Source organism: Aquarana catesbeiana, linkage group LG01 (assembly GCF_042186555.1).
Source record: "Aquarana catesbeiana isolate 2022-GZ linkage group LG01, ASM4218655v1, whole genome shotgun sequence".
Classification (NCBI taxonomy): Eukaryota; Metazoa; Chordata; class Amphibia; order Anura; family Ranidae; genus Aquarana; species Aquarana catesbeiana.
Genome location: NC_133324.1, coordinates 535,550,514 through 535,576,343, shown reverse-complemented (window position 1 = coordinate 535,576,343; position 25,830 = coordinate 535,550,514). Strand labels below are relative to the sequence as shown.

Here is a 25,830-nt window from a genome sequence, read left to right as displayed (position 1 = left end):
AATGTTCTATAAAACTCAGTTTTGCCAAAATTTGGAAATTGTTCTTGTGTTCATTGAAATATTGATTCAAATCTTACTTTTTATTTTCACTGACTTTTCAAAAGAGGTGTACTCATTTATGCTGAGCACTGTAGGTAACAGAAACCTAGCAAACTAATAGTACAATATAGGAAGCAAGATTAACCGGGGCTATGCAAGAAAAAGGGGGAATCAGGACTGGTTACAGGAACAAAGCAAGCAGTAAGGGAACAGAATGAAGGATAAGTGCAAGAGCAAGATGGATCTGGCAGCAAGCAAGATATTCCAAACACTGACACGATTTGCAATAGCAGAGGTGGGACTTAAGTGCCCTCCCAGCAGCAGGGGCCAGGTGGAACTGATTGTAAGAACCTGTTGGCTGCTGGGAGACCTGCTGGTGGTCACTGGAACTACAGCTTTCAGCTCAGAGAACAACCGTGCCAGCGGCAGGTGAACCGGTAGTGATACTTGATGCTGCCCATGCCTTCTGTACCTGTACCTTTAGCTTCTATCCTGGGTACACTCCTGACTTGTCAACCACGCTGCCTGCAACATTGACCCACGTGACACCCTGTGTCCTCACCTCACTTGTCATGACAACCAGGGCTTTTGGACAAGAACTGCAAGAGAAACCCCCTCTTCAGCTTGATCTCCACCAGGCATGTGACCATATCACTCAGCCGGATGTGAGAGACCAAAACGGGGGTTCCGTCAATTAAGGCATTATGCCAGCAAAATTGCCTCCCTTCTCCAGGCAGTGAAGAATCTACAGGAGGGGTATTTTCAGCTAGAAAAGCTGCATGATTTTCAGCTAGAAAAGCTGCATAGCTGCTACACCTTCGTTTACTACAGTGCTGTGAAAAAGTATTTGCCCCTTCCTGTTTTTCTTTTTTTGCATATTTGTCACACCTAAATGATTTTGAGCAAACAAATTTTAATATTACACAAAGATAACCTGAGCAAATATAAAATGCCGTTTTTGAATAATTTTCTATATTAAGGGAAAAAAACTGTCAAAACCTGCCTGGCCCTATGTAAATAAAAAGTAATTGCCATCCGCCCCCTCCTCTTGCTAAATCATGAATTAACTGTGATCAATTTTTTTGGAAAGCTGGCGTTAAATTTCACTTGCTACACCCAGGCCTGATTACTGCCAGACCTGCTGAATCAAGAAATCACTTAAATAGAAGACATTCAAAAACAGATGCGAGACAAAGTAATTGACATTTATTATTCCAGTATCCATCTGGAAAGGGTTACAATGTCATTTCTAAAGCCTCATACACACGATCGGATTGTTGGCCAACAAATTTTGTCCGAAGGGCGTTGGCCCAAACTTGTCTTGCATACACACGGCCACACAATTGTTGGCCAACAATTATGAAGGTAGTGACGTACTACGTGTTTTTTTCAGCTCCTTAGCTCCACCCTTTGGGCTCCTTCTGCTAATTTCGTGTTAGTAGATGTTTGGTGAGTGTTGATTCGCACCTTTCATTTTGCGCTTTTCAGTTAGTTTCTGAACGGCCGTTCGTCAACCAGCCATATTGCAGAATCGGAGGAGATAATTTGTTATTTATTATTGGCCTTGGAATTATTGCTTTAACATTATTTTTTTGGTTGAATAATGATTTGATTTGGTATATTTTCTATAGTTTTGGATGCATAGAATGCACTTTTTGGTTAAGTTCTATTGGCAGATAGCATGTCTTTAAAATTTTAATTTTTTGTATGCACAATAAAAAAATTGTGGCGAATAATACTTGGCTATGTGTTTTACTTCAAATGACAGTATGGGAGTAGACAGTTACATTTTAAAAAATACAACTTAAAATTGATAAGAGACACCAACATAGTTGTATCTGTGATCTTAAAAACTACAGGATAATGGTGTTGTGGTAACTTGCCCAAATAAAAAAAAAAAAAGTATAATAATTATTATTCTTGATATCACTAGACAAAGCCTTTGTAAATTTGTTTGCAATAACTCCATCAGTATCACCAGCAAAGCAGCTTCATTATTATCCCATTGAGAAGAGCATTGTGCGCTGCATTTGGAGATTTCATAATTTGCCATGTCAAAGTGTTAATTCTCCATTACAAACGCTAGTTTACAAGACCGACCGCTTCTGACTCGTCCTTGCTTTTGAGCATGCGTATTTGTACTTTGGACATTTGTCCGACGGACTTGTGTACACACGCTTGGAAAATCCGACAACACACATTTGTCCGCGGAAAATTTGAAAACCTGCTAGCCAACATTTGTCCGCGGAAAGTCCGACAACAATTGTCCGATGGAGCATACACACGGTCGGATTTACCGCCAACAGCCTGTCATCGGACATTTGCCGTCGGAATAAAACAATCGTGTGTTATGCGGCTTAAGGCTTTGGGATTCCAGCGAAATACAGTGAGAGCCAACATCCACAAATGTAGAGAACTTGGAACAGTGGTGGACCTTCTACCTAAATGACTCCAAGAGCACAACAACGACTCATCCAGGAGGTCATAAAAAACCTATAAAAACAGCTAAAGAACTGTCTCAGTTAAGGTCAGTCTTGTATACCTGATTCAACAACAAGAAAAAGACTGGGCAAAAATAGCATCCATGAGAGAATTCCAAGATGAAAGCCACTGCTGATCAAAAAGAACCCAAAGGCTCATCTCATTTACCAAAAAATAATCTTGATTATCCCCAATTGATCTGTGAAATGATGAGACAAAAGTTGAACTTTTTGGAAGGTGTGTTTCACGATACATCTGATGTAAAACTAACACAACATTTCATAAACAGAACATCATACCAATAATCAAACATGGTAGTTTGATGGTCTGGGGCTGCTTAACAGCTGCAGGACCTGAGCGACTTGTTAAAATTAATGGAACCATGAATTCAGAAAACACTGAAGGAGAATGTACAGTATCAGTTCATGACCTCAAGTGTGACAAATATGCAAAAAAAAAAGTAAGGGGGCAAATAATTTTTCACACCACTGTAGATACCAAATATGTCAAGATTTAAAATTGTGCATGCCTGTGAAATTATGATAAACTAAAATTATCCATAGGTAATGCTTTAATGATATTACAGGTTATCAGTTAAGTGTGAACTATGGTGCTAGAACTATTGCTCTTAGGCCCCATTAACACTTGTGCGACTTGTCATGCAACCCCAAAGTTGCATGACAAGTCGCAACCCATGTTTCCCAATGAGTACTGTTCATATCTGTGCGACTTAAAGTCGCAGCGACTTTAAAGTAGTTCTTGCACTACTTTGGTCTGACTTTACTGCAACTTTTAAAGGGTTTACATTGAAGTCTATGGCCCTCAAGTCGCATGAAAGTTGCAACTTCATGATATGCATGCGGCTTGTGTGCAACTTGTAATTCATTAAGATGATCCACACAACCAGTTGCCGCTCTTAAAAGTCTTAATGTTTATTGAAAAACCACAGTCTACAAATGCAGATAAAACGCATCAGCGTTTCAGCCTACAAGGTCTTATTCATAACTACATTAAAGCACAGAAGGTTTTGAAATAGTATCACTAAATGCCATAGACTCCACCCATCAATAGCCTTAATTGATTGCAAATGAAGAAAAAGGGAGTTTGGGGACTTTGAATGAGACTAAGGACATTGTGGAGGAGATTAGTAGAAAGCGTATTTAATGACATGTAAAGATATAAAATTCATAAAATAATACAAAAGTATATGGCAAATATATATGACATATAACTCCACATGTACAGAAAAAAAAACGTAAATTTATAAATATATATCAACTTGGTAACACATGGTATAAAAATCTTCATAAATCGATTATGTAAATGCATATTGGTACAATCATCATAAGGCAATACATTGGAAGCAGGTAGGTAATATGAAATAGTGTAAACATGATTGCTGTGCACAATGAACTTAGGATAAATACTGGTGTAGGCATGTAACTGCAGTGCCTGACGCGTTTCGTGTGTAGACACTCATCAGGGGAAGAAGTTCAAAGATATCTATAAAAGATAGATGAATTAAGCTCATGTGACACTAAACATAACAGCAATGGGCAGTTGTGCTGATCCTGAATACTTACAGGTGATTCGATAAAAATTTGTATGGTAGAGCATGGTGAGTGAGGGCCAGGGCCAGAGGGTAGTCAGTCCCGGGAGCTGAGGCAATATAAGGCAGCAGGGCACACAGACAGAGGTCTACACAGGTAGCCAATCTAATCAAGAGATCCAAGGTAGTGAGTCATGACTGTCAAAGAGTCTGAAAATGAGGTGTCACTATACTGCAAAGGATAATGGAAAGTGAAACAAAACCAAGTGAACAAGCAAATTGGAAAATAGTGCACATAGTGATAGGTAAAGGATACCAGTTGACAATAGTAAGGAAATAAAGAAAAAAATCTGCGAATGCCTGAGAGACAGTCCCATATCACCAAGACAAGTGAGGAAGGGAAGGGAAAAAGAAAAGAGTAATTGAGTAGCCCAATGAAATGGGTAACAGCATGTTTACCTAGTGGAGTAAACCGAATGCAAGTTCGTCTGTGCCATAGAGCTTCTGAGGTGTGTGGCGAGGGAGGCTGTGTGCAGGGAGACGTCATATGTACGCCCCGCGTGCACGCCGGCTATTGCCAGCACTACGTCAGCACGTGGTATATGGGGAGGGGCCCCGACTCCGGCGGTAAACACCGCCCGCGAACAAGGCACCCGGCCACCTCGGCTAGCTGGAAAAGACTCGCGCCTCACGCAGAGACGCCTGCACGGCGTCCCATGTGAGGCACAGCAACGTAGCGCCGATGCGACGTGGGCGCCCGCCCACCCCCTGAACAGCCAATGGCCCCAGACAGGGCGGCAGGTAGAGGGGGATGGGAGGACACACAGAGCGCATCTCCGCTCCCAGGCAAAAGACAACAAAACGGCCCAGATGGTGGGGCAACCTACACTCACAGATAAATAGTGATGACATGCAACAGGTGCTGCCTAATAGATTTGGACATATTGATAATGTCCCAAGTTATAAAGCTACAGATGTGGTGCATGGCCCCATCCAAGCCTATAGAACCTCACATACAGCTGGCAGGGGAACACTCCAGTCCAATAGCCTCCATCCCTAATATGCAATAAACGAGGGGAGAATTGTGGGACTTTAAGCACACATGCTATGTGCCTCCATCCCGGATTCATGAAACAAAGAAAAAGGGAGTTTGGGACTTTGAATGAGACTAAGGACATTGTGGAGGAGATTAGTAGCAAGCGTATTTAATGACATGTAGAGATGTAAAATTCATAAAATACAGAAGTATATGGCAAATATGTATGACATATAACTCCACGTGTACAGAAAACACATAAATGTATAAATACTGTATATATCAACTTGGTAACACATAGTATAAAAATGTTCATAAATTATGTAAATTCATATTGGTACAATCATCATAAGGCAGTACATTGCAAGCATTTAGGCAATATGAAATAGTGTAAATAAATTGATTGCAAATGATCAACCAGAAAGAGGGAAGCCTTAACAACTGCAGGGTGGTTCCAGGTGTATGTTACTAAACTTTGCAGACAATATGATACAATAATGTACTAACATGTACAATAAAAAAGAAACAAATCAATTAGTCTCTGTTGGGGAAGGTGAAGCAGATGTATAAAAATGTCATAACATCCACAAAGAGAACACCAGGGAGAGAGGGCAATTAATGTAAATGTAAATCCAAATCCCACCTCAGGTTTAACCCATGAGTTGATCTTGTATTCAATTTAAAGATCCACCATGCCTCTCTCCCCAAGAGCCTTCTCTCTCTGTCACCTCCCCTGGATGAACAAGACAACCTTTCTATTCCCTTAAACTAGAATGAGGAAAGGCCGCCTTGATGGCAATCCCTAAGGTGATGTGCTGCATTGGAAATGTGCCTGACATTTGGATTATGGTGTCACAATAGCATTCCCCTATTTGGGTTCTTGGGGTGCGTGTGGTTCAACCCACATACTGTAGGCTGCACAAAGTGCAAGTAATAAGGTAAACTACAAAACTTGTACCACAGTTAATATATTGTTTCATAGTGAATTTCCCTCCTGTTGCTGTGGAAACAAAAGTCTTACCCGACAAATTTAAATGGCAGTACCTACAAGTTTTGATGTTGCAAGGATAATTCCCTGGATATGACAGCAAGGTGGGTTGGCATTTGCTGGTAGAGAAGAAAAGACTAGGTGATAAAAAAAAAAAAAATCCTAATGTTGGTGCTAGTCTGCTGGAAAAACGGCAACCTGCTTAAATTTTTGTATATAAACATTTTGTCAGTGTAGAGAATAGGAGCATTCTTTTTTAATATCTTCATTACCGTATTTATCAGCGTATAACACGCACCTTAACTTTAAGTTTCAGGAAAAAAACTTTCCACAGACCCCCTGCATAATACATAGCCACAGACCCCTTTCATTATAAAGCCCCCCCCCCGCACTCCCGCACTCCTGGGACAGCGCTGCCAGCATACTCTACAGTTGAGAAAACATCACTGCCAGCCTCTTCTCATACACCGCTCCTCCTGTGTCACTCTCATTGTAAATCAAAGCTTCTAAATACCTCCATTAACGCTGCTCTTTCATGGACCTGGTCTTGTGACTGCTCTCCTTTTATTGACGATCATGTGTCCGCTCTCCAATCAAAAGCTACACTCGAGGAGGAGGCAGAGCGGGCGGAGGAAAACAGCCAGAACGATGTGGCGTTAATTGAGTGATTTAAACGCTTAGATTTGCATTGAGAGTGACAGAGGAGGAGCGGTATATGAGAAGGGGTTGGCAGTAATGTTTTCTGAACTTTAAAGTATGCTGTCAGTGGGGAAACTGCAGCTGATGAGTCATCAGTTGTTAAGGACGCGGCGGACGGCTTTCCGGCCCGCTTCTTAACAACCAGCTATTCTTCACACAGAGTTCGAATCAGTCGATCGATTTTTGACCAATTCGAACTCCAATCATTCTGATCATTTGGAATTTGTTGGAAAATAAAGAAACTAAACAATTTTTTTTCCATTCTGCATATGTCTAACGACTTAGTAGAACACAAACAAAAATGATCAAATTGGGCAAAGCCAAAGTCGTAACAAAATCATACTCGTCCGAAGTCGCATCAAGTCGCAGGGTAAAGTTGCAATGGAATTGCATGATTTTTAAGTCACACAAGTATAAATGGACTCTAACATTCGCGACATGCATGCTGGATCTACTTTCACATTTGCATTTGCGTGCAAGCACTGGGGGATGGGGATGCTTTTTTTTTTTTTTTTTTTATTTGTTAAATTTTTTTATTCTTGTCACACTTTTTTTTTACATACTGTCACCAGAGCAGTGCAATCACTATGGTGACAAAAAAAAATAGTGTATATATTTCTTACTTTTTCCATACTGTCATTAGAGCAAGTAAAGTGTCACTATGGTGACATTGTACTGCTTTGGTGGTAATTAGAGACAACAGCTGGCTATGCTGACCTACAGGGAGGATTTACTAAAACTTGAGCGTGCCATATCTGATGCAGCTCTGCATAGTACCCATAGGCGTGCGCACAGGGTGTGCCCAGGCACACCCTAATCCCCCCATGCGCATTAATGTTATCGTTCTGTGTAGCAACAGGAACATGAGAAAGATCTCCCTCTTACCGGCTCTGCCATAAGAGAAGTGTTTATCCTTTTCTCTTTCACCGCGCCAGCAGGGAGATCAATGTGCCGGAGTCATATATATGTAGATACATACACATGCATGTGTGTTTGAGCTTAAGGGTGCACACCCTAATGCATTAGGCTGCTCACACCTATGATAGTACCCCATAATACCTCTGTAGGTCAGCGTAGCCAGCTGTCTCTTCAGCTTCCAGGTTTTATTGTCATAGCTTAAACAAGCTAAAATTAGAAGCCAATTGGCTACCATATACAGCTGCACCAGATTCTGAGTGCAGCAGTTTTAGTAAATCTCCCCCAATGTGTCATCAGAACAGCCAGCCATTGTACATGATCACCACCACAGCAGTGTAATATCACCAGACCAGTACAGCCAGTCACGGTCTCCCCAATCACCACCACACCAGTCACCATAAGTTATCGTTAACATGTACAATTCTCCCTGGAGAGCGATCCTGGCTTGGGTTGCTATTCAGAGAGCATTTGACAAGAGGTGAGAAGATGTTGTATGGCCTGCTTTAACCCCTTGGACCCCACACAGGCACTCCATTCACTTGAATAGGTTGCGATCCGCGAGTGCTACACCTGCCAAAAGTGACATGGGGTCTAATTCCTGCCACAGCTGCAAAGTACTGCAGCCATGCCATGTGTACACCCCTGGCTGTGCAGCTAAAGGGGGTAGCCGCTGGTGGGCAGTAAAGCCTTAGCTCAATCGCAAGGTTTTACTGCCATCCCAAACTCACAGGTGAACAAGCCCTAATAGAGGAAATAACTCAAAGTAATTTATGCCCCTAGAATGCCTGAAGGTGCTCCTTGATGACTGGGCCTTTCTCTATGTATTCTGGGGTGTAACTCGAACTATGCCTATGGTGTTCGTTATGTACGTGTACAATGGCTGGCTTTTCCAAAATCTTGTGGCAAAAAAATTAAGTCTTCAAAACTCCATGCCTGTTAGAACATACCTTTGGGTGTTTGCTTTTCAAAATCTGGTCATTTTGTGGGTGTTTCTGCTGTCCTGGTGCTCCAAAAATGGGATAGGTAGTCAGGAAATTAGATGTGTAATTTATGCCCCTTGAACAACTAAAGTTGTTTCTTGGATTGTGGACCTCTCTGTGGCCAGGCTATATAAAAGTTTCACACGTGGTATCACCTCCCATACTTAGGGTATAATCCTAAGTACGCCTATGCTATTTGTTAGAAATAACTTGACACGTTATGTAAAAAAAAATATTTTTATTTTCTTTCCAGCATTTTCCAAAGACTTGTAACAATAAATTGACATTTTCCTCTTTGGTCTGCTGCGATGGTATTCTAAGAGGGATCGTTTCCTCATTCTTTAGTTCACTGCTTGCGATGGCTAAGCTATCTAGTATGTGCACTATGTATAGCCACTGAAGGGAGCCCCATATCTGTTTTTCATAGTGTCCAAATCTCCTAAATGCAGCAGTATAAACACAGGTAGAATATTATAATACTGTGTCCTCCAGTAAACTACTAGGAAAATGTTGCTTCTATCTTCCTCCTTTTTACCTAACATTACCATAGCTGACAGTTAGGCAGTCGTGGTTATTGATGAAAAAGCATATGGAAACTTCCAGTTCGAGTGCCGCGATTAAAGGGAGCAGGGTGCCGCAGTTTCAGCATAGCCTGCCATAAAATCTGCTTATAAATCCCCAGGACGGCCCGTGTTCAGCCAGCACCCACCTGCGCTGTGCAGCGCACTGCTATACGGGGCGGTACCCTACATCTGCCTGCTCCCGCTCAGTCTATCTCCTGTTGCCTTTCTGGCACAGTGGCGGCTCCAGATCCCAAGATGGCCAGCAGGACTGAGCCAGCAACTGACAGAGCCAGCCAACAATCCCCTGAACCCATTGAGACCGATCACCAGGATTCTCATGAATCCTGGTGATCAGTCTCAATGTATGTATTACTTTACCTAATACATCAGTCATGCATTTTTGTTAACTGTAATGGTTTATTCAGCTCCACATAAGTGTGTCCTCTTCTTTCTTTCTTATCTTTATTGGCTATTATATTGACCATTTCGATCAGTGAGTGGGAAATATAGCTTTTACTGTATGTCTTATTCAAGGATCAGTAGGTACCAACTTAAGGTCCCTGTAAACAATGTCTAATATTGGAAAGGCTGCATCATAACATATTGCCATCCTATTAGTGTTGTGGGGATAAGATGGCAATGCCCCATTGTAATTTATATGTATGGAATGGAACGGTTGTGAGGCTGAGGTGTGGGTCCATACCCCATTCCAGGGGAAGAATATGTAGTGGAGTAGCGTGTTAAGTTGGTTCCAGGCTATTATCATGACTCATGTTTGGGAGATATATATAAGTAGATGGAAATAATTTTTGAAGTATATTGATTTGTGATAGGCAGTACTAGGAAATGGTGAATACTGATGAGAAATGTGCCTTTCTGTCATGGAATGTAAAGGGAATAGGGACGAGTTTAAAGAGGGCCCAGAGAGATAGATATAGAGATATATGCGCCGTAGGGCGCACGCAAAAATATGTTTACAGGTGTCAGAAACCATGAATTAGACCAAGACAGAAGTGCAGTTAAAAATTACACTTAATAATAATAGTAAAAGGTAAACAGAGCAACATAGTCAAATCATAGCCAGAGTTCGGTAACTGTAACGGATAGTCAGACAAGTCAGGGTGCCAAAGATTAGTGTACTTCAAGCAGGCCAGGAAATCATGAAACCGGAGAATCAACGTAGTGGAACAACAAGCAGGTTCAGGAACGTGAAGGGACGTCAGCCAAGCAAGTCTTCAATTGGTACACAGGGGAGAGTCTCTGGATGTGTTGACCAAGACGAAGGCAGAGAGGGACTGAACTGAACAGCTTAAGTAACCAGCAGGACTGACTAACAGGATATCATCATCATCATCAGGTGAGTCACTGTGGAAAAGATTGGAGCTGGCAATTAACTAACAGCTGAGCGGCCTGCTCTGAGAAGGAAGGGATGAGCCCAGCCCTGACAACAGGAAATGCATATGACTAAAGAACGAATGAATGATCTTAAAAAAAACATGGATACAGTGATGCCACTCCTATCACACATCATATTCAAGGGGAGTCTCGATGGTGCATCGGTCAGTAGCATGGGAGAGTATTTGGTTAAATGTGACCCAGAAGGTCGATATGTAATTGTGTTTGCTAAGTTGTACTTGCTACCTTTTGTGATAATGGGCATCTACAATCCTCCACCTGCTACTTTACGTGTAGTAAAAGATGCAGTAATGTTTCTGACACAAAATCCAGATGCCTAGGTTATATGTATGGGAGATTTTAATATGTGGCTAGACCCTATAATAGATAAACATGGAATAACCCCACAGAAGAAAAAAAGTAGGAGTGGGTATTTTGGGGAAATTAGTAGAGGAGGTGGGGTGGATAGATATTGGCGGGCTAAAAGCCCAGATCATAGATAATACAGGGGGTCCCCTAGTTACAAACATCCGACTTACAAACGACTCCTACTTACAAACGGAGGGAGACAACAGGAAGTGAGAGGAAATCTACCCCTAGGAAGGGAAATTCACTCCTGTAAGAGCTATTATGGGGAAAAGGTACCTCCACTGATGCTTTATCACCAAGGGTTGTTTCCACAACAACCCAAAATTTTCAGAATCCAATTGTTATTGGGACAGAAAGTGAGGTGAAATCTTCTGAACAGAGGCACAGACAGCAAAACAAACATTACAGGAGTGTTAACCCTTCCCTATGCTATCCAAAAAGCTTAAAAATAGTTTTTTTGGCTGGAGCTACACTTAAAAAATTTACCTGTTCCGACTTACAAACAAATTCAACTTAAGAACAAACCTACAGTCCCTAACTTGTTTGTAACCCGGGGACCCCCTGTACTCATGTGCATCTATGGGGAAAGGGTCACTCTCCCGAATAAACTCAGTATTGGGTAATGATAAGACACTACCGTTGGTGCAGTCGATTACATATCTTACCCGAGGAGTGTCAGATCATTCCCCGTTGCTATTTGAACTGGCCGTAGGTCTAAGAGGAGGACAGCCAGGGTGTCTAATACACCCTTATTGGTTGTCGCAGATAGGGATTAACATTTGAATACCAGATCAGTTGAGAATTTATCTGGAAGCCCAATGGATGGTAATTTTTGGGATGCACTCAAGGCATACCTAAGGGGAGCTTTGGGATCTACAATAGCATATATCAAGAAAACTAATAGGCAAGAGGAGGAAGAATTATCTGAAAAATGTGTGCAAGCGTAGATAGAATATATAGGAGATCCATCAAAAAGTAATAAAGGTGGGGGAAGGAATTTTTTTTTCAGAAATCAGAAAAATTGTGAACAAGGAAATCAAGCTGGTAAATTGTTAGCTCATATAATCAAACAATCAACAATGGCGGTATCTAAAGTTAGAAATAGAGATGGGGAGCTGGTATATGCGATAGATGAGATAATTAAATGTTTCCATGAGTGTTATGTCTCCTATGTCAGGATTCCATTGGAGGCATATATTCGATATATATCAATATCTTAGCGCCAGTTCTAACTATAATGTATACAGAAGCCTTCATGCGGGGGTCTTTGTCAGGGTTAATGTATGAGGCCATGGTGGTGCTCATCCCAAAACCAGATAAAGGTCTAAGTGAATGTGCCTCTTCTTATAGTCCAATTTTGCTGCCTAATAGTGATTATAAAATACTGGCAAAGATTTTAGCGGGAAGGCTTAATGTCGGAAATGACATGTGAAAACCATAATTGAATGTAGCTGTGTAAGATAAACGTTTTGTACCTTTTTATGAGGTTTTATCCTGTCATCACATGTCTGCATCGTCCTCCTTCAGCTCTCTCTCCCTCTAGAGGGGACGTGTCCAACTAGTAAGTGGGCAGGCAGCGTCTGATGTCGCACACAACAGGGTTGTACATTCCCTGTCTGCATAGCAGTCTCCTATATGTGTATTCCACACAGCCTGCAGCTCTCCTCCCCCTCTGTAATCACTTGCCGGCCAACTCCTCTCTCCTGTCCTGCAGCTGATCTCCATTCCACCTTACACAGTGCCTAAACATACACTGGATTCTGATAATAGCCTGCAGCCCTCCCCCATCTCCAATCACTTGCAATCCAGCTCTTTCTTCAACTCCTGTAGACCAATGGCGTCTCTAGGGGGGGCCCTGACCCCCCCCCAACATTATGCTGTGCCCCCCCCCAATTAAAAAAAAATATATATTTTTTTTTTTTACAAAAATGCAATGTCTAAGAGGGAGAGCGTCCCCAGTCAGCTCCTGCGGGTGATTCCTTCCCCCTCCCTCTGCTTGCTGACACTGCATAATGCGAGCACTCACACAACCACTGCTGCCCGATCTGCTCCTTTCCCTGCAACCTTATTGGCAGGGAGAAGAGCGAGTTGCAGGAAGGACTCTCAGTTACTGAAAAAACAGACTGATTTCTCCCATTCTTAGGACAGGAGAACCAGCCTGTAAATTCCAAGAGATGCCAGACCAGCGCTGTCAATAGCAGGAGCAGGACAGTAAGAGGAGGCTGGGGAACCCCACAGTGGCAGAACATCAGGGCCCGGTGGCAAGACAACCTTTGCAACCCTGATAGTTCTACCACTGCTTTGGACCCTTATATTTTCTTGGTATGCTGGTGACATATATCTCGTTTTTTGCCACCCTGGGGGGGCCCCAATACAGTAGGAAGGGAGCTCACTGCAGAACATGTGAAAGGGCCGTTGTGGGATCGTAGTAAAGGGCCTCAGGATATATATATATATATATATATATATATATATATATATATATTTGCATTTTATAGTTGCCCCCCTACTTTTGTCCCTGTCCCCCCATGTGCCCCCCCTAAATATGAAAGCTGGAGATGCCACTGCTGTAGATCTCCCCCTCACATAGTGCCGTAATTACACTCACTCCAGCTGAGAGTCTGGCCAGTCTGCAGGTCCTCCCTTATCTGTAACAAGGGCTTCAATCTCTTCCTGTAGCCTTTCTCACACACAGTATAAACACACTTTCTACACTTTACAACTGCTTCTAACTGATCCTAATCCATCTGGAGGGGAGATGTGTGATTACGGGCTGACAGCTCAGACACAGGAGAAGAACATTCCTGGTGTATGCACTGTAGTGAGTCTCCACTGTCTATGAGCAGAGCAGGGCTGGGAGGGGGCGTGGCACTACACAGACAGTAGCTAGAGGATGCCGAGCGTAGGTTCGGACCCTCAAGATCTCCTAGCTGGCACGCAAGGAACACAAACTGACCACAGTATCGGGGGTATGCCATCATGGCTAACATGGTCAGTTTAAAACAGGAACTTGGAACTGTCAGAATGAGCAGGTATTTTTCAGCAACCTGCTTAATAAAAAAAAAAAAAAGTTAGACAACACATGAATCAGCAGGCATAATAGAAAGTATATATGGATTTTTCTAGGGTTTACAAACGCTTTAACAACGTTATTTTATCTATCGTCCATAGCTATCAAACTATGGACGATAGATAAAATAATGCCAGGAAAGTTGACGTCAAATAACATAAGAACAACACAGTTGACGGCACATATGAAGGAATATATTTGAGTGCCCTGGCATCTTTAGATATAGCCAAGTCATTTGACTCTACTGAATGGTTTTATCTACAGAAATCGTTAGATCATTTTGGTTTTGGTGAAAGATTTAGAAAATAACCATAATCTATAGTCAACCATGTTCAACACTCCTGGTGAACAGATTAATGTCACCTACAGTACAATAAGCTTAGATAGAGGGACAAGACAGGAATGTCCACTATCTTTCTATCTTTTTGCTATAGCAATAGAGACGCTGGCCTTGAGGTTTAGGAAATCAGAGGAATATAAGGGAATAGCATTGGGAAACAAGATGGAGGTCATCGGTCATTATGCGGATGATATAATATTGTATATGGGAGACACACAGAATTCCTTAATGAAAGCAATGAAATTTAATATGTTTGGGAAATATTCAGGATTAAAAAATCAATTGGCAGAAAAACGTTTTAATGCCACTTAGACGAGATATACAGAGGAACGAGGACCTATATCCCTTGTTGAAAATAGTGAACTCATTTAAATATTTTGGTATACAAATTACTTTGGATCCGGAAGAGTCACTGGTGATGAATGCAAACCCTCTACTGGAACAAATTAAATGTAAGTTAAGCATATGGTCAAAGCTACCGCTATCGGTGGCAGAAAGAATACATTTAATTAAGACAGTAACGTTACCCAAAGATTTAAATACATTTTCACATTCCTCAGTAGTTATACCTAAATTTAAAAAGGTAAACTCACAATTTATATGGGCTAATGGTAGATCTAAATTTAAAAATAACATGACAAGGACCGAAAAACCAAGAAAAACCAAGCAGGGATGGCACGTCCAGATATATATCAGCTACAGACATGGATAAGACAGGAAAGAGATGGAGGAGTGGAAAATTACTTATTAGAAATTCTTCAGGTGGATGATTTAGTGGTAGGATTGGAGGCTACCTAAAGTTAGAGAAGTCCAGCCTGAGCTCTTTTTGTTGGGTTTCTCCTATGGGTCCTAGGAGTGCAAACCATTTTGCACTCCTGTGACCCGTTTTCAGCAGAAAGCGGTCTGAAGTCCGCTCTCTGCTGATGTCACTGCGAATCAGTCCAGGCACCGCGTCATCAAGACAAGTCTGGATCCGCCAGGTGCCTGGACTGATGCCTGTCTCAGCCTGAGACGGCCACTCCCTGCCCTCCACAGCTCAGCACTCCAGTGAGCATGGAGGAGCAGAGAGGAGAGCTACTGACAGGGAGCTGAGAGAACTGATCCATCGGCAGGTGTTCGATTCTCAGTGCAGAGACGCCGAGGGACAGATGCAGCATCAATCCGATGCTGCATCCACCTAGGTAAGTATGATGGGTTAAAAAAAAAACCCATACTTCTCTGTAAAAAAGATTCTCATTTTTACACGAGTGGTATGGAAAGAAGCAGGGTCGGTCCGTCCATTAAGGCACATGGGCGCCGCCCCCCATTCACACCGCTGCTAAGAGATTTTAGGGACATTCCTCAGGAAATTTCCATCTGGAATAATTCAGCATATGAACAACTAAATGGAAATTTAGATGGAAACTTCTGGAGAGGTTGCATTAGAGCAGTTACAGTGGGGACGGAAAGTATTCACACCCCCTTAAATTTTTCACTCTGTTATATTGCAGCCATTTGCTAAAATCATTTAAGTTCATTTTTTCCTCATTAATGTACACACAGCACCCCATATTGACAGAAAAACACAGAATTGTTGACATTTTTGCAGATTTATTTAAAAAGAAAAACTGACATATCACATAGTCCTAAGTATTCAGGCCCTTTGCTCAGAATTTAGTAGAGGCACCCTTTTGATCTAATACAGCCATGAGTCTTTTTGGGAAAGATGCAACAAGTTTTTCACACCTGGATTTGGGGATCCTCTGCCATTCCTCCTTGCAGATCCTCTCCAGTTCTGTCAGGTTGGATGGTAAACGTTGGTGGACTCCAGAGATGCTCAATTGGGTTTAAGTCAGGGCTCTGGCTGGGCCATTCAAGAACAGTCACGGAGTTGTGAAGCCACTCCTTCATTATTTTAGCTGTGTGCTTAGGGTCATTGTCTTGTTGGAAGGTAAACCTTCGGCCCAGTCTGAGGTCCTGAGCACTCTGGAGAAGGTTTTCGTCCAGGATATTCCTGTACTTGGCCGCATTCATCTTTCCCTCAATTGCAACCAGTCGTCCTGTCCCTGCAGCTGGAAAACACCGCCACAGCATGATGCTGCCACCACCATGCTTCACTGTTGGGACTGTATTGGACAGGTGATGAGCAGTGCCTGGTTTTCTCCACACATACCACTTAGAATTAAGGCCAAAAAGTTCTATCTTGGTCTCATAAGACCAGAGAATCTTATTTCTCACCATCTTGGACTCCATGCGGGCTTTCATGTGTCTTGCACTGAGGAGAGGCTTCCATCGGGCCACTCTGCCATAAAGCCCCGACTGATGGAGGGCTGCAGTGATGGTTGACTTTCTACAACTTTCTCCCATCTCCCGACTGCATCTCTGGAGCTCAGCCACAGTGATCTTTGGTACCTCCCTCACCAAGGGTCTTCTCCCCCGATAGCTCAGTTTGGCCAGACGGCCAGCTCTAGGAAGGGTTCTGGTCGTCCCAAACGTCTTCCATTTAAGGATTATGGAGGCCACTGTGCTCTTAGGAACCTTAAGTGCAGCAGAAATTTTTTTGTAAGCTTGGCCAGATCTGTGCCTTGCCACAATTCTGTCTCTGAGCTTTTCAGGCAGTTCCATGGAACCTCATGATTCTCATTTGTTCTGACATGCACTGTGAGCTGTAAGGTCTTATATAGACATATATTCGTTCGAACACGCGAACACCGTTAAAGTCTATGGGACTCGAACATGAATAATCAAAAGTGCTAATTTTAAAGGCTTATATGCAAGTTATTGTAATAAAAAGTGTTTGGGGACCTGGGTCCTGCCCCAGGGGACATGGATCAATGCAAAAATAAGTTTTAAAAATGGCCGTTTTTTCGGGCTCAGTGATTTTAATAATGCTTAAAGTGAAAAAATAAAAGTGTAATCCTTTAAATTTCGTACCTGGGGGGTGTCTATAGTATGTCTGTAAAGGGGTGCATGTTTCCCGTGTTTAGAACAGTCTGACAGCAAAATGACATTTCAAAGGAAAAAAAGTCATTTCAAACTACTCGCGGCTTATTAATGAATTGTCGGTCCGACAATACACATAAAAGTTCATTGATAAAAACGGCATGGAAATTCCCCACAGGGGAACCCCAAACCAAAATTTAAAAAAAAAATGGCGTGGGGGTCCCCCTAAATTCCATACCAGGCCCTTCAAGTCTGGTATGGATATTAAGGGGAACCTGCACCAAAATGAAAAAAAAATGTCGTGGGGTCCCTCCAAAAATCCATACCAGACCCTTATCTGAGCACGCAACCTGGCAGGCCGCAGGAAAAGAGGGGGGACAAGAGAGCGCCCCCCCCTCCTGAACCGTACCAGGCCACACGCCCTCAATATTGGGAGGGTGCTTTGGGGAGGGTGCTTTCGGGCCGCTCCGCATCCATGATGGGAGGCTCCCGCTGTGTGACGCTTCTCGTCTTCTGACGGTTCTTAAATAACGGATGGCGGGGCCACCTGGTGACCCCACCCCCTCTGACACACGGGGACTTTCCTGTGGCATTCCCCGTGATGTCAGAGGGGGGCGGGGTCACCTGTGGTGACCCCGCCCCCTCTGACATCATGGGGAATGCCACAGGGAAGTCCCCGTGCGTCAGAGGGGGGCAGGGTCACCGGGTGGCCCCGCCCTCCGTTATTTAAGAACCGTCAGAAGACGAGAAGCGTCACACAGCGGGAGCCTCCCATCATGGATGCGGAGCGGCCCGAGAAGAAGGGAAGAAGACGCTGCGGAGGAAGATGCCGGAGGAATAACCAGGAGAAGAAGAAGATGGAGGAAGAAACCGAAGAAAAATAAAAGAAAGAAGATGGAAAAAAGAAGACTTTAAATAAAGGAATTTTCAAAAACTGTCTCTTGTCATTTTTAACATTTTTGACAGTCCACTTGTTAAAGGGGGCTTCCAGATTCCGATAAGCCCCCCACCCGCAGACCCCCACAACCACCAGGCAAGGGTTGTGGGGATGAGGCCCTTGTCCCCATCAACATGGGGACAAGGTGCTTTGGGGTAGCACCCAAAGCACCCTCCCAATGTTGAGGGCATGTGGCCTGGTACGGTTCAGGAGGGGGGGTGCTCTCTAGTCCCCCCTCTTTTCCTGCGACCTGCCAGGTTGCGTGCTCGAATAAGGGTCTGGTATGGATCTTTGGGGGGATCCCACACCATTATTTTTTTTTTTTTTAATTTTGGCCGGGGTTCCCCTTAATATCCATACCAGACCTGAAGGGCCTGGTATGGAATTTAGGTGGACCCCCACGCCATTTTTTTTAAATTTTGGTTCAGGGTTCCCCTGTGGGGAAATCCCATGCCATTTTTATCAATTAACTTTTATGTGTATTGTCGAACTGACAATTCATTAATAGCCGTGAGTAGTTTTAAATGACTTTTTTTCCTTTGAGATGTCATTTTGCTGTCAGACTGTTCTAAACATGGGAAACATGCGCCCCTTTACAGGCATACTAAAGACACCACCCAGGTACAAAATTTAAAGGAATATTACACTTTTATTGTTTGACTTTAAGCATTATTAAAATCACTGCTCCCGAAAAAACGGCCATTTTTAAAACTTTTTTTTTGCATTGATCCATGTCCCCTGGGCAGGATCCAGGTCCCCAAACTCTTTTTATGACAATACCATGCATATAAGCCTTTAAAATGAGCACTTTTGATTTCTCCCATTGACTTTTAAAGGGTGTTCCGCGGCTTTGGAATTTGCCGCGAACACCCCAAATTATTCGGCGAACAGCCGATGTTCGAGTCGAACATGAGTTCGACTCGAAGCTCATCCCCACTTAGGACCATGTGATATTTCAGTTTTTGTTTTCAATAAATCTGCAAAAATGTCAACAATTCTGTGTTTTTCTGTCAATATGGGGTGCTATGTGTACATTAATGAGTGAAAAAATGAACTTAAATGATTTTAGCAAATGGCTGCAATATAACAGAGTGAAAAATTTAAGGGGGTCTGAATACTTAACGTCCCCACTGTATATGAACATGCGAACATTTGAATATCCTAATAAACATGCTATCTCACATGTTCTTTTATAAATAGTTAAAATATTCTTTTATAAATATTTAAAACTAAGACATGCTTTGCATGCACAATTTGGTAAACAAAATTTGCCCCGTTTATAGCAAGTCTGAAGTCACAGAGGCCGAAAGGATTGATCACAATGCTGTACTCATTCCTATTACAAGCTAGAATAGAGAACCATTGAAAGTAAGGGATAGATGGCAGGTTTTGATTTCAGAAATGACAGATAAGAAATGGGAGGAGATATGTCCCCCGCATTTGGTGGTATCACCAATAGATAATAAGATGACACAACTGTATATAATACACCAGATATATCTTAGCCCTACTAGATTATATCAAATGGGTAGAAGGTCAACGTTGCAATGAGGATCAGGATGAGGCAGATTTCTGCCATTTGATTTGGTAATGTAAAGAGGTAATAGGATATGAGTCAACGTAGTTGAAGGAAGATGGTTGGACTATGCCAGGGGATAGCTCAGATAAGTTTTCCAATCCTTAATCAACATATATTAAAAAAGAAGGGGAAAGGGGGGAATACCCTTTCTCCAAATAGATGGGATTTTTGGAGGAAAGTACTGAGTTCAGTAGGTGAAGATCAAGCAAGTTTGATAAAAAATTGACAATCTTTATTGAGACATAATTAAAAATAGAAATAATTAAAATAGAATAATAAAAATAGAAATAATTAAAAATAGAAATGTCAACACATATACAGACATATGACCATCCAGTAGTAGATTTCAGAATTCATACGTGACTAACAGCCGTTAGTATGATTTTTTTTTTGTGGTGATCCACAAAGATGAAGTGGTTCTTCGCCCTTGTCCATGGTTCCCTCCTCATTCCTTTTGATTAAAGGCATTGTATTGCCTTCCCTGTGTCCCAGGTCAAAATGTCCTAAAGGGATTTACCTTACATGCCCTGGATGTGTTTGGGGCCATTCGGGTGTATTTGGCAGTCACAGGGCCTTTTCGGAGATCAGACTCAGTTTGTGATCACAGATGGGCCAAAAAGGGGGCTGTCTGCTTCTTCTGCGACCTTTTCTAGATGGCTCAGACAGACAACGATTCTGGTCTATTCTATCAGGGATTGGGTTCCTCCTTTCCCTGTTACGGTGCATTCTACTTGGCTGCTTATTGCTTCTGGGGCCTTCCACCATTGGGCGTTAGCTGCGCTGGTTTGCAAGGCGGCCACTTGGTCGTTGGTATACACTTTCACAAAATTCTAGAACGTGTCTGTGCTGGCATCTGAGGATGCTTTTTTTGGCCGCAAGGTGTTGCAGGCTGCAGTTTAGAGGGTCTATTCCCTCTTGAAGGGGTCTTGTTCAGGTTGGGCTCCAGTTTGTTTCTGTGTTGAGCTCCTTGTTACCTGGTTGGCTCTTGTGTTAGCCTTAGGATTTTTTGTTGTCCTACCCCTCATGTTTGGCACTGCTTTGGGACGTCCCTATGATTATGAATAAGGAAGCGCTATGTCTGTCAATGAGTGAATGAGAAAATTGAATTTTTGACTTGCAGTAAAATCCGTTTCTCTGAGTTCGGATTTTACAGCAGCACCGACCCCTCTATGGAGTTTTTAATGCTTCTAACACCGCTTGGGACAAAACTGAACTGAGGGGGGGGGTGTATATCACCTAGGACTGCCCATGGGCACAGCCAAGTCTTTTTCTGCCTAGTGTCCTGTAGGGGGTGATATAACCCTATGGTTCTGAATAAGGAAGCACTGTCTGTCGAACTCAGAGAAACACATTTTACGGGAAGTCAAAAATCCTATTTTTTTTTTATACCAAGCAACAGGTAAGTGCAGTGTATTCTGGATGAGAATAACCAAGAAGGGATTGTATTCTTGTCAATAATTCAGTGTATTTAGTGTCTTTGTTGGATAATGATCTTGATCCAACAGAAAGGTACCGAGGTTTGTGGGAAGGTCACGGAATCCTCTGGCTGACGCCACAGACGCTCTGGTGGTCCCCGTGGGGCCAGTATCGTCTGATTTATGCCTTACTTTCTCTCAAGCTTCTTCCATGGCTTCTGCGCAGGATCGAGGCCGAAGGGATTCCGGTCATTCTGGTGGTTCTGGACTGGCCTCGCCAGTCTTGGTACCTCGAGCAGGTGCACTTGGTCACCGACATCCCTTGGAGTCTTCCTCTCAGGGAGGACCTGCTGTCCCAAGAGCCGATCTTCCATCCTGCTTTGCAGTTCCTGGCGGTTGAAAGCCAGGTGTTGAAGGATAGAGGTTTGCCTGGGTCAGTGATCTTGACACTGCTGAAGACTCGGAAGTCTACCTCTAGAAAGATTTGCGATCGTACGTGGAAGGCGTACATTTCGTGGTGTGAGTTCATTGGTGCTCCCTCGTTCCTTTTTGGTGGCTTGGATTTTTACCTTCCGTCAACGAGGTGTTGAGCAGAAGTTGGTCTTGAGTACCATCAAGGGCCAGTTGTCTGCCTTGGCGGTCTTCTTTTGGCGACCCCTAGCCACGCATTCCTTGGTGCATTCTTTTATTTAAGGCGTTCGACACCTGACTCCGCCAGTGCGGTCTCCTCTACCGCCGTGGGGATTTGAACTTGGTGCTCTGTTCTCCAAAAGTCTCCCATTGAAAATATTCGGGAGATGCCCCTGCTTACGCTGTCTCCGAAGGTAGCTTAGTTTGGTGGCCATCGCCTCTGCTTGCAGGGTTCGGAACTAGCGGTGTTATCTTGTCATATCCCCTATATGGTGGTCCACAAAGATAAGGTGGTTCTTCATCCACACCCGTCGTTCCTACCCAAGGTGCTCTCTGACTGCCTTTTGAATGAAGACATTGTGTTGCCTTCCTTGTGTCCCAGGTCCACTCATCCCAAGGAATTTGTGTTGCATGCCCTTGATGTAGTTTGGGCAATTTGGGGGTATCTGGCAGCCACAGAGTTTTTTCGGAGGTCAGACTCACGGTTTGTGATCACGGACGGGCCAAGGAAGAGGTAGCGTATCCAGATGGATTAATAAAGAAAGGGGGTTTTAAATAAAATTGTTTAAGATTGTAAAAGTCTATCCAGTCATTCCCCCTGGCCTGAGCATGTCACCTATAAGGTAGTGAATGAAGAAAGGGGGAGGTAAAAACAGTGACCAAATGCAAACAGTACTTCAGTTTTTTGGAGTAAATTGGGTAAGGGGTGAATAAGTTAGTAAGCAGAAGTAACCAAAATGGCGGAAAGCGAACTTCCGGTTTCACAGAAAGCCGATTGGTAAAACAAAATATAATAAGGGCATAAATACCTTAAGCAATATGCTGACGCATGAGTGATGCAAAATGCGTAGAGGCTAGTGAGTAACGCCAACGTCACATCCTGTCCCTAACCCGCACGAAACCGAGGCTTGCACCGCATGCCGAATCCTGGAGACAGAACAGCGGACATAGGCCTCACTCAGAATGCTGGATAGACTCAGTGCCGGTCTAAAGGCTCCATATCATGTGAGTGCATATTTGATACACGTTTTAAAGAAAAATAAAGTAAGGAATGTTGCGCAATGATGGCCGTTTTCTATGAGGATTTAAGATCATTGAAAGGTGGAGATTTTTGGAATGAATATTGCTACAACCCCTGGGAAACCCGTGGCATATTTCTACAAAAGAAACAACTGATCTAGGCATATATTGAGGCGTTTTGATTGTTTCCTGGTGAGTGCAAATTTTGGAAGGTAGTGGTGCATCACGAATTGGTGGAATATATAAACACGGATTTGAAACTTGAGCACGTGGGCTAAACTATTTGTGAAAAGGAACATCACTGGGACTTTTGTTATTTAGATCATCTTTAATAATTTTTTCCCTGTGGTTACAATTTGTGGGGATATACTTTTTTGTGCATATTTTATGTTCATTGTATGTGCTTAATTTAACCACTTCCTTCCCCACCCATAGTCATATGACATCTGCAGATGGGATCTCCCATCCTGGGTGGGTGTCATATGACGCCCTCGGCTTCCCGGTGGTATAGGGGGCGCGTGCGCCCACCTCGTCACCGAGGAGCCGGTGTGCGTGCCTGGCGGCCGCAATGTCCGCCGGGCACCCTCAAACGCTCGTGACAGAGCAGGAACATGGCTCTGTGTGTAAACACACAAATCGACACAAATGCCATAAATCAATAACCTAATTTGTAGGCGCTGTAACTTTTGCGCAAACCAATTAATATACGCTTATTTCAATTATTTTTTTGTACCAAAAATATGTAGAATAGATATTGGCATAAAACCTAGAAAAAAAAACTTTTTTGCAAAAAAAAATTGGGGATATTTATTATAGCAAAAATTTAAAAAAGTGTGTTTTTTTTTTTTTTTTTTTTTTTTTTTTTTAATCGTCGCTCTTTTTTTGTTTATAGCGCAAAAATAAAAACCGCAGGAAGCTCTATTTGTGGGGGAAAAAATTATAAAAATTTAATTTGGGTACAGTGTTGCATGACTGAGCAATTGTCATTCAAAATGTTACAGCGCTGAAAGCTTCCTGGGCAGGAAGGGGGTGAAAATGCCCTGTATTGAAGTGGTTAATGAAAGACATGTACACAGTATTCACTGTCACAGATACAAATATTAAATTTGGGGTTAGCGCAGTTATTCAATATAATTTTATGCCACATAGTGGGGAATTTATAACTGCAGCAAATCCTACACATTTTTTTATTTTGTTTGATTTTTGCGCTGGTGACACTATATACACAAGGAAAGGGCTGTCCGCTTCTTCTGCAACCATTTCCAGGTGGATCAGAGAGACTGAGTCAGGCCTGTTCTATCAAGGGTCAGGTTCCTCCTTTCCTGGTAACCACGCACTCTACTCGGGTGCTTAGTACTTCTTTGGCCTTCCGGTGTCAGTGGCGCAGGTTTGCAAGGCGGCCACTTGGTCGTCGGTGCACATTTTCACTAAAAAAAAAGTGGGTGTGTTTGACATCTGCGGATGCTTCTTTTTGCCACAAGGTTTTGCAGACTGCTGTTTAGAGGGTCTGTTCCCTCTTTGGGGGTGTATTGTTTAGGTTGGGCTCCAGTTTTTTGTTGCGCTCCTGTTACCCATTTGGCTTTTTGTGTTTTAGTCTTTGGAATTTTTTTTGTTGTCCCACCCCTCGGTTTGGCACTGCTTGGGGACGTCCCTATGGTTCTGAATATGAAGCGCTTTGTCTGTCAATTAACGAGCGAGAATAGGATTTTTGTACTTACCTTAAAATATATTTCTCTGAGTTCTTTGATGGACACAGCACCCACCACTCTATGGAGCTTTAATACTTTTGACACTGCTTGTTACTAAACTGAAGTCCTATAGCAGAGAGGGAGATGTATACCATCTAGGACTGCCTATAGGCGTAGCCAAGTCTCTTTTCTGCCTAGTGTCCTACTCCTGTAGGGGGCAATATAATGCTAAGGTTCTGAATTGGTGTCCATCAAAAAACTCAAAGAAATGGATTTTACGGTAAGTACAAAAATCCTATTTTTTTATAATTATGTGTACTTTCATTATGTAATAGAGTATTTTTAAAAAAATAATACATTCTAATAGAATGATGACTTTTTGGCTTCTTTTGTCGTAAAAGCTGCCACAGTATTTTTATTTGTATTTTAATCCTAATGCATTAAACTTTTTTTTTTTCTGTCTTTCTAGGATAAAGTTTTGCGCAATGTGTACGTGTGGGCACTCTGCAGAGATCAAGATGAGCTTAATCCTTATGCAGCATGGAGATTATTAGATATGTCCTCTTCTGCCTCTGAACAAATCCTCTGAAAATTTGCAACTTGCTAAAATTAAACTGTGTTCCTATTTAAAGATGATATTTGGACTAAACCCAATGTATATTCTAATTTCAATAAAAGAACTCCTGAAGTGAAAGTAGCTTCAATTTTCTGGTGGAGAAAACCATAATGGTTGTTTTCCTCCACCAGCAAATGATATCCCAACAAACTGTCCTGTTTGAAATATTCTTATGAATAATTGCAAAGGCAAAACTTTTTTTCTTCTTCAGTTTTCTAGTAAATAAACCCTTCAGTTTATTTTTTTTGCTATCTGTGTTAATTTTTATTGTTTGTCCTTCTCTGGATGGAGAGACCCCCCCTTGCTTCCTGTCCTAGAGATGCAAGAGTAAAAGGATATTTCTTTAGAGTGAAGGGAATGGTTTTTGCAGTGACCCCTTTGGAAGCTTTATTCTCACCTCTTGTTCTGGTGACAGTTGTAAAATCACTTTCTGTACTGGAGACAATGTCTCTATTTGTCCTAGAGTGTGAATTGACCCACATAGTACACAGACAACCATAAAAAACATATCAGGTGATCCAAGCCTTCCCTACCAAAAAAAGTTTAAAGGTTTTGGCTATACATGCACATTTGTTTCCCATTTCCTATGTAGTAAT

At 42.5% G+C, this 25,830-nt stretch overlaps 1 protein-coding gene across 4 annotated transcripts in view; it reads left to right on the top strand.

Annotated features, from left to right (window-relative positions):
- Positions 1 to 25,478, top strand: part of TIMM44 (translocase of inner mitochondrial membrane 44) — an 822,359-nt gene extending 796,881 nt beyond the window's left edge. For all 4 annotated transcript variants that reach the window (XM_073594831.1, XM_073594823.1, XM_073594814.1 and 1 more), the window contains one exon: positions 25,088 to 25,478. In XM_073594831.1, coding sequence (XP_073450932.1) covers positions 25,088 to 25,207 — 120 coding nt within the window. In that variant the 3' untranslated portion in view covers positions 25,208 to 25,478. The remainder of the gene's footprint in view (positions 1 to 25,087) is intronic.
- Positions 25,479 to 25,830: the final 352 nt, after the last annotated feature.